Source organism: Gopherus evgoodei, chromosome 16 (genome assembly GCF_007399415.2).
Source record: "Gopherus evgoodei ecotype Sinaloan lineage chromosome 16, rGopEvg1_v1.p, whole genome shotgun sequence".
In the NCBI taxonomy this organism is placed as follows: Eukaryota; Metazoa; Chordata; order Testudines; family Testudinidae; genus Gopherus; species Gopherus evgoodei.
The window spans coordinates 4,677,632-4,687,657 of NC_044337.1; the positions used below are offsets into that span (position 1 = coordinate 4,677,632).

General features: G+C 48.4%; 1 protein-coding gene across 1 annotated transcript in view; it reads right to left on the reverse strand.

Annotated features, from left to right (window-relative positions):
• Nucleotides 1–9,192, reverse strand: part of LOC115636185 (cholesterol 7-desaturase-like) — a 33,022-nt gene extending 23,830 nt beyond the window's left edge. Inside the window, exon 1 of the mRNA XM_030535982.1 lies at nucleotides 8,832–9,192. Within this exon, the coding sequence (XP_030391842.1) occupies nucleotides 8,832–9,192 (361 nt within the window). The remainder of the gene's footprint in view (nucleotides 1–8,831) is intronic.
• Between the last annotated feature and the right edge of the window lie 834 nt (nucleotides 9,193–10,026).

Genomic DNA, 10,026 nt, shown 5'->3' on the forward strand with positions numbered 1-10,026 from the left:
AAGTTTCTCCCGATTTTATGATACAAGAGGGAAATAAAATGCATATTAAACAGAACAGGCTGAAGCTCACTCAGATGCGCTCAGCAGAAGTAAAAGGAACAAACTTCTGGCCTGGGAGTTGAAGGCGTTTGTGAGGGAAATCCATGTAGCCCCTCAAGTTAGGAGTACCCAGTATAAAACAAGCCCCGCTCCAGTGCCAGACACTAAAATGATTGGTATTAACCTGGCAATCCAGAAATAGGTAAAGAGCAGTAGTTATCTACTGGCCTCTCAGCCTCTACCGACACCAAGGGAGACGGAGCAATCACAGTAATCTGAACTCTAAAGCTCTGCTGAAGTTAATACCACTGATCCAATATCAGGAAATCGGTTCCTTTCTAATGGTAGACAGAGAAACGAATCCACAAGGCCCGACAGACACCTACTCCACAGTGAGGATGTCTGTGGAAACAAAAGGAAGCATGTTTGGAGTGATGCCACTTACTACCTGGATGGGCAGAACAGTTGTAGTGAGACTTCGTCTGCTGATACTCACCTTCTATTCAACTTCTGACATTAGATGAGATTTTTCTGAAGCAACTCGCATAGAAAAATAACCATGAGTAAGTGACAATACTCTAAACCCATTAGGAGATATAGTTGTTCCATACACCTCGCTTGCCAGATGAAAAATATAGTCGTCTGGGTTGAATCACCCCAAACAAGCTCTGGGATTTTAAAGCAGCAGAAGAGTTTAGAATTGAACAACAAAGTTAACCTGGATTCCAACAACTCCTCTTCCTCAAGGAGTCTGAAACTCCAATGCTAAGGATCGCTCTGTTGCGGTGGGATAAGAAGGCTTGGTAGAGTTCAGATTGTATAGATTAGAATTTTGACAGATAAAAGCTATGTTGATTTTTTTTTTTAAGGCAAACGGCACTAGGCTACGTGTGGGGAGGGCGGAGTAGGGAAGGACCAAGAGAAGGAGCTTTCTACCCTGCTGCCGCTATCTTTCTTCCATGCCCACAAGAAATCCAAGTTTTGTCTCCTCTGGCAAACCAATGCCAGAAATGTGACTGGAGACAAGTGATTGGAAAGCTGAGCAGTCAAGGGGGGTAGGAAGAACTGAGTACATCAGAGGCCTCTATTGTACTGTGACAAAGTTCCTCCTTTACCTTGGTGGGTCCTGCGCTTATTGGCGGATTTGCTCACCTCAGTGATCTTCCCCCTCTGGTGGAACCCACAGTCTGAGTCAACTCTTCCTGTGTCTGATCAGGAGTTGGACGTTTGGGAGGAACCTAGACCTGCCCTCTACTCCAGGTTCCAGCTCAGGGCCCTGTGGATCACAGCTGTCTATAGTGCCTCCTGTAAGAGCGGCATGACAGCTACAACTCCCTGGGCTACTTCCCCATGGCCTCCTCCAAACACCTTCTTTATCCTCGCCACAGGACCTTCCTCCTGGTGCCTGACAATGCTTGATTGTATGATAATTCCTCAATCCTCCAGTAGCACACCCTCTCAGTTTCAGCTCCTCATGCCTCTTGCTCCCAGCTTCTCACACGCGCTTCCTCTCCTCTGGCTCCCCCCTCCCTGTCTGGAGTGAGCTCCTTTTAAAACCCAGGTGCCCTGATTAGTCTGCCTTGATTGGATGCAGGTGTTCTAATAAATGTAGCTATTTCCACTGCCTTCTAGAAAGATCTTAATTGGCCCCAGGGCCTTGATTAACCTGGAGCAACTGTCATTTGGTTACCATGGTACTAGGGATTTGTTTGGCCTGCGGCTAACATACCTGTTCCTTACTACTTTACTGTAGCCATCTGGCCTTGCCCCATCACAGCACCTAAATCCCAGAATCAGGCCCCACTGGGATTCACCGAACCCCCCCGCTCAGCAGCCCGTGAGCCCCGTAGGCACTAAAGTCACTTGGCACCTATGTTTTTGCAGTAATAGTTCCCATGGCCCCTAGGTTTCCATCTCAGTGCGTGCGCACTGCAGCCCCACGCCAGACATCCAGATGCTCCAGCCCCAGAGTGATGCATGAACTGGGGGAAGATAGTGTGGGAGACCCAAGATCCAGTCCCCCTGCTCCAAGTCTCTCCCCTACTCCCAGCTTCTTGCAGAAGCAGCAGACGCACCTATCGCCAAGAGAAGGTTTGCCACTGAGAATCCTAAACAAACAGAGACCTGCAGCCCCGAATTTGGTGCTGAACTCCCTGAGCGGAGTGGGACTCAGGACACACACCCTCACCTGGGCATCTCCTACCGGCTAGCAGAGGTGAGGAGCTGGGTAGCCTGCTGGGAATCCCATTCTGAGGTGCCTCCCTCTCCCCATTCACTGTACAAGGAGGCCAGGGGCCTAACTCAGACTTTCTGAATCCCAGTGATGTTCTAGGCACCTGGAAGTGAGGTGTGGGGACAGTCAATTCCTTGTACGTCCAGTGCCTCATCTGTTAGTCCTTTTGGTCTCTGTATTCCCAGTTCGGTTCCTTAAGAAGAGTTGAAAGTTTTCAGGTTATCCACCCAGAAGTCATAAGACTCAGAGGCTGAGGGTGGAGCAACAGGCTTAGCAACCCATCAGTCTGCTGCCTTCAGCACTAATTCGTCAAGTTTAATTAAAATAGCTTAATTTAGTGCATATGGAGTCAGGCCGAGGACTGTGGGTGGCAGGAAACCAGAACAGTATGAGAAGGACAAGCCAGGACTTTGGCTGGTGTCACTGCTGCAGCCTCAGTTTGCTGAGGAGGTTTTACAGGGCACCGGCAGTCTCCATTGTCAGAAAGGAAGGCAGCTGGTCACAGGAGCTCCTCCCAGCAGTGGACACTTATACATGGTGCCTCAGCTCTCATCTACTAAAGTGAGGCTAAAATGTCTCTCGATGTTGTCACGGCCCTAAATTCTTCAGGAAATCACAGAGGCCAAGAACTGAAGCTTCAAAAAGTGATTGCTTATCTGGGACTAAGATTATCCAAAGTTATAATGAACAACTGAATCTGGAAGAGCAGCAAAGAATCCTGTGGCACCTTATAGACTAACAGACGTTTTGGAGCATGAGCTTTCGTGGTTGAGGTGTGAAAACCAAGGGAGGAGAACTGCTAGAACAGGGCCTCATCCTCCCTGACTGAACTACCTTATTATCTCTAGCTTGCCTGCATATATATACCTGCCCCTGGAAATTTCCACTACACACATCTGATGAAGTGGGTATTCACCCACGAAAGCTCATGCTCCAAAACGTCTGTTAGTCTATAAGGTGCCACAGGATTCTTCTCTGCTTTTACAGATCCAGACTAACACGGCTACCCCTCTGATACTGGAATCTGGAAGGGTGTTAAACTCCTGCTTCAGGGCAATCTCCAACAAAGAGATGAACGTCGGAGGCAAGTTATCTCACATCTGTTACTACAGGGCTCTTACATCTTCCTCAGAAGCATCTGGCGTTGGCCACTGTCACATACAGGACACTGGCCTAGATGGACCTGGGCTTTGATCCAGTCTAGTCATTCCAGAAGGGGGTAAAATCCAGAATGAGTTGGAATGGCCCAGAACAGCGTTTCAGTAAATAAACCTGATTTTGAAGGCATATATTTTGGATATAGTTAGACAGATAATCTTGAGAAAAATATTCTAGGAATGAGAGCACCCAGTGAGTAACCTGTTCTGGATCAGAACCCTTTTTAACTACCAATAAGGACCTGGAACAGTCTGTTCCAAAGTTGCACAACTACAACAATTATACATATAATACAAGTGGGTGAGAATAACAGTGTTAATGGGAAAATCTGGTTGAATCCACCTTTAACTTCATTCCAGACATTAAATAGCTTCATTACTAAAACCACTTGTAACGCTGAGTTCCAAAGTTGCACAGAGAATGAAATGATACAGATAACACAAGTAACTGAGAACAACAAGTAACTGAGAACAATATGATACTACAGTAAAACTCTTCTGAGGCAACCTTCGAGTGCCCGTTCTGGGCAATAAACAGCTTTATTAATAAAACCACCCAGAATATTTGGTTTCAACACGGCACAGAGGGAAAAAAATGATATATGGATACAACTAAGAGAGCAAGGTAATGCTTCTGGAAAAAAAAAACAGCTGAACTGACTTTTAACTATCCATTCCAGGCAATAAAGCGTTAATTATTAATAAAAACTACCTAGACTACTTGGTTCTGACACTGCACCGAGAACAAAAAATATAGTGCATATAATCAAACTAAGTGAGAACATAATACTACTGGAAACGTGGCCAAACCAACCTTTAATACACCGATGTACTAAACAGAATGAGAACTATTGATTTAAATTATCCAGAGCCACATATTCCCAAAATTAAGGGACAATACAAATAAATGCATAGGCCTGTCTAATACAGAGTCATGTTAGAAAGACTCAATACTTGTCAGAACCCAGTTAAAAACTAACTATTAATATTGTACCAAGCTTCTGTGCAAGAAAATATGATGTATTATGAGCCTCAAATCCACCTTCCCCCTGCCACTACAAAAAACCCAAACCACCCCACAACCACTACTACGTACTTTTACAAAGAGACTTTGCTTCAGAGAAGGCTAGGAATCTCATTAATTAGCTCATCCCATTCTGTCTTGCTTCTGAATTCTCTGCAGGAATAACTGCCAGACCACTTAACCTTTCCTGTCCCACAGACATTTGAGCTAGATCTTGATTAACTTTAGCTTGCTGAAATGTTTTCCATTAGCAGTCAGACAGAAGACAGAAAAAAAAAACCTCAGTGCTGTTTCTGTGGTAGGGAAACTCACGTGTAAAGACCTTTTGTGAAAGTGGCTAAGGAGATCAATTCGTGCTTCCATTTCTAAATCATCCTTAAAGATTTGCTTGCAGAAACAAGTAAAGAGCTCAATCTCAAAAACCCTCAGAGTTTAAATCCTTAGGGTTAGGGTGACCAGACAGCAAGTGTGAAAAATTGGGACGGGGGGAGGGGGGGGCGGGGAATAGGAGCCTATATAAGAAGACCCCAAAATTGGGACTGTCCCTATAAAATCAGGACATCTAGTCATCCTACTTAGGGTAGAAACTTATCAAGCAGCGAGCACATTTCTTTAAGTCTTTGCTGGTCATACTTTTCAGTTTGTTGACTATCAAAAAGAAAGCAACATTTTCATTGACTCCAATGTACTTATACATCCTATCCAATTGTGTTAATATTGTGTCTAAGAGGGGGTTGAAAACATCTCATTCAAAAACTTTAAGGATCTGATGACCATTTGTTCTTTGCAAGTTCACTTGGCATTAACTTTCCTCCTTCAAAACTGGTTCTCTTTGAACTGTGCGGATATTCCTAACTTTTCTGCATGTAAGGAAGCTATGGCTTCACAGGCTATGAACTCAGAAGATTAACTCCAATAAAGTGGCTTGAAGGCCACCAAGTAAACCGTGAGCCATTTGAATCTCAAGTTCCACACACTGCAATTTTTTGTACAGAACTTTAATTTTTGATATGATACTATCCCACATTTCAGCCAAACAAATGTAAACTTTGAATTGTTTGTTCTCAAGCTACCAGCTTCCATCTTAAATTCCAGTGTAAGGATTATGTGAAGCCTTGATCTCATCTAATGCACCAAAAACATCCTCAACCAGATTGTGTAGTGGATGGATTGCCTCTACCTTTGCTCTATCATCTTGTCATATTTTGGTATTTTAATATAATGATGGTTTGCATTTTCAGAACGTCCCAAAGACTAGTAGAAGCAGAGAAAAGGGTATACAATCTCTGGACAATTCAAAAGAAATAGAACAACTTGGAGAAGATGCTGCAATGGTTGTTCCCCCAACAAGATTCAGTGAATGGGCAGCGTATAGAACAAAAGATGCATATTGATTTCTCTGCTGAATTCACTTTTGAACACCTTTGTGTGCTGCAGCCATGTGAGTTCCACTGTCACAGTTTTCCCCTCTGCAATCGGCAATACCTAAACCATCTTTTTTTCAGCTTCTCTAAAATAACCTCCATAACACTTTGCCCTGTTTTGCTGTGGATATCAGTGATATCTACAAAGCTTTCAACTTCAAAACCTCAGCATACCTTAATACTCGAGACATTTGTTCTGTTCAGAAGTGGTCCAGAATACAGTTAAACAGAATACAGAAGCATTTAACTTCCCTAACCTTTCTTGGGATCCTACCAATAAACTCATTTTGAATTCAGTTTGGTAAGTACATCTCCATTGTGGTACAAGTCTTTATAATTTCCACAGGATCTCCCAACACACCATCATACCTTGCAATCAATTCTAGTAAACCCAACAATCTACCATTACAAGGCTTGTCTAATTTCTTTTGTGAACCTGTAGCAAAATATTCAGGAGATAAAATATTATGGCATATGTCCTGCTACATCTGATAGCAGGTGACCATATCTTTGTCAGTTGTATGACCCTTTCCCAACCACTCTGCAAGTTTCATCCAGTGAGCGATTGCTTCCATGTATTCCTTTGAATGTTCATGTTGTTCTACTTGTTTGCTAAAGCAGAGAAAGGTTGTGCCCCCAGTTTTATAGTTTGCAAAGGAAGATGAGGAATTTGGCTGGAAAAAGAAAACAAGTGAAACAGAACAACGAGGCAAAAGTCGAACTGTACATCAGCTAGAATGGAGGGTTACACCGGCAATAAGAGTTGTGACCAAGAACTACATTTTAATACTTCCTTTGTGTTTGCTAGGTGAAAAATCTTGTTCTTAATTAATTGTTCTTTTCTACCAAAAGACAGCAAACAGAATCTGCCAATAAAAGTTGGATCTGCCTTATCAAACTCAAAATTCTGGTACATGCTTTCAATGTCAACATCCATAACAATTACACTGGCAACCAACAGACAACTTTCTGTCCTAGAATCAGAGACTCCAGCACCCAACAATCCAATGCTTAGGTCAGTTACAGAGTCAAGGACTTTGAAGTCTGACAAACCCAAATCAGCATCCTCACTAGCTGAGAGGCTCAGAAGGATGAGCAGAAATGTCCGCAGATTGTTCACTAGGAACATGGTCAGACTTCACATGTTCCTTGAAACTCTGTAGAACACTCACACTTTCTGATCTTCAGGAGATGGGCCTGCTACAGCTTGCACTTTTGAGCAGCACACTTGTGCTTGTAGATATTCATGGCGGAAATCACAGCGAATTGTGTCCAAGAGAGACTTCACATCTTCAACATTAATGTAAAATGTTCTATACTTGAACACTCTTCATGGGTAGATATCTTATTAGGATTCTGACAGAACTGTCAGTTTGTTTGGGGAGAGTTCCTGGATCAAATTAATCCAGTGCAAAGGAGGACAAACTTTTTTTGCTTGCGAACAGATTTATATAGGCTCATTCCTTTGTCATGTTTTTCCACTGTTTTGATGTTTCTTGTGCAGCATCAATTTTGTTCTCATTCATCAGAATAGAATCCACGTCACCTGTTTCTGCAGATCATCTTTTGGTTGTGTTTTCTTCCTTCCAGATTTGCCTTTTCTTGCATTTGTCCTGATTTTTTTCAGAGATTACACTACCTTCTTCTCATTTGCATATTTACATATTAACTTCTGTGCAGACAGGATGGGGCAACATGTTTGAGAAGTGCTGCAGGAGCATGTTTCAATTGGGAATAATTTAACCACATACACTTTTTCCATTTTTACTTCTTTCTGCATAATCCTTTGATTATGAAGCAGCCAGTCTGAGCTTGTAGAAATAATTTTTATTCCTTATCAGATTAGCTAGACCATCCATGGTCTTTGATTTGCAATCATCTCCTTTTGAGCCAAGTACATGTTCTAGGTTACACTGCCCCTGCTTTATGAAGTACACAATTTCATCTACAGGTATGTAATCAGCTAGGAATTCAATATGATCAGGATTAAACTTGCTATTAGCGTGCTTGGGTAACAGATGGTAATTCCCAATGCCACACTGTCCTCCCAAAACTTCTTTTAGCTAGAATGTTTGCAAGCAGTAGAAAGCCAACCCCATTTTGTCCATCTCTGCACCCCACCCCCATCCTGCTTCCCCATGCACCCAACCCCTGTGAATCCAGACCCCCCCACACCCCTGCCGAGTCCCCTGCCAAGCCCCACTCCCCCTGCATCCAGACCCCCCTATACTCACGCCACCCCCATTGACCCCCCCCACCCTGATGAGCCACACCCTCCTGCACCTGGACCACTGGATGAGCTTTTTTGCCACCCCAAGCATGGCAGGCAGGCTGCCTTCAGCAGCATGCCTGTGGAAGGTCCCCGGTCCCGCGGATTCGGCGTACCCGCGGCCAAACTGCCGCCAAATCTGTGGAACCTCCCGCAGGTGCACCACTGAAGGCTGCCTGACTGCTGCCCTAGCAGGGACTGGCAGGGTGCCCCCCATGGCTTGCCACCCCAGGCACACGCTTGGAGTGCTGGTGCCTGGAGCCACTGCTCATGCCAGGGCTACAGACTGCCAGGCCCCGAGGTGCTGGGGGCTCAGCCCTGGCACAAATAAAGCCCTGATTTCAGTGTGGGGGGGACAGACGGAGCACCCACCCCTGCTGCCACAGGCCCAGCTGGTGCTGATGGCCAGGACAGGCAGCGGGGGGCACATGGGCATGTCACTTGACACCCGCGTGAGAGCTAAGGGGCTGGAGCGGGGAGGGCCCGGAGCCGCGAGAGATGAGGAGAGGCAGGCTCGCTTTGCAGCCCTCCCAGCGGCCAACGGGTCACATGATTTCTGCAGCCCCCTGCCACCCAGAAGGGCCCCGCCCCTAGCCAGCCCCGGGATGCTGCCAGCGGCCGCGCCCCCGAAGTTCTGCCTGGTCCCGGGCGAGCGCGGCTCGCTGCACCCCGGCCCCGCACTCACCCAGCGCCGCCAGGCTGCGCACCCCGCCGCGGGGCAGCTCGTGCGAGTCCAGCAGCCGGAACCAGCCGTTGGGATAGAGGGGCGGCAGCTCCCCGACCCTGCGGCTCCGGCGCGCCCGGCGGGCGGCCTGGCGGCGGCTGCAGCCCGGCTCGCGGAGGTAGCCCACGCGCTCCGGGGCGCGCCGCAGGGCCAGGGGCCGGGCGCACAGGCGGAGCAGGGCTGCGCCCCCGGCCAGCAGCAGCAGCAGCAGCGGGGGCAGCGCCCGGCCCCAGCTCCCGGGGTCCGCTGCGGGCAGCAGGAGCAGCGCCCCGGCAGCGCACGGCAACGCCAGCGCCAGGCTCCGCGACGGCCACAGCCCCATGGCACCGCGCTCTGCCCGGCCGCCGCCCCCCGCTTATACGTGCCTGCCGGGGGCGGGGGCTGGCGCGGCTCCAGCCCGACCGGTCCCTCCCGCAGAGCGGGGCCGGCAGCCTTCCCGGCCGCGGCGGGCTCCCCAGGCGGAGGCGTCCGGCCGTGCAGGGGGCAGCGAGCAGCCAGTGTGGGCTGGGGGCTCCGGGGCTGGCCTGCCCCGCGGAGCTCAGAGCAGCGCAGCAAGTCTGTGCCCGGGGCTGGGCGAGTCAGCCCTGGGGCCCGGCTGCCCAGTGATCCCCATGGGAGGTGCTGGAACTGGGGAGAGGGGGCTGGGGAGCTGCCACCCCCCTTCCCCGGCTTGAAGCGGTTTCCATCACGTACAGGGGTTCCCGTTTGGTTCGAGGGGTCTCAGCTCCCCCACTCTACAAGTGGTTCCAGCGCCCCTGCCTGGCCCAGCAGAAGTTGGTCCTATCAAAGCCATAACTTCCTCGTTTCTCTGAGACCATCTGGCTACACACCGCAGGGGGAACCGCATGACCCTGCCCATCCCCCCTAACGTGAGCAGGGGCTGAACCGCAGTCGCAGACCAAGCTCCAGGGCCCTGTGCTGGAGCCTGCAGCCTGGCCTCACCAGCAGGGGTGGTTCTCCTTTGCCCTACAGGCACAGAGGGCAGAAGTGACTGGCTGCAGGCACCAGCAGCTCATCCAGAGCTTCAGCAGAAGCAGACGTTCTGGCTCCCCGCCCCTGCCCATCTGGTGGCTCTTCCTCCCACCTGCTGCTTTGAGGTTATCCAGTTGCTAAGGCATCAGAATGATACTCAGGACACCTGGGTTCTATTCCCCCC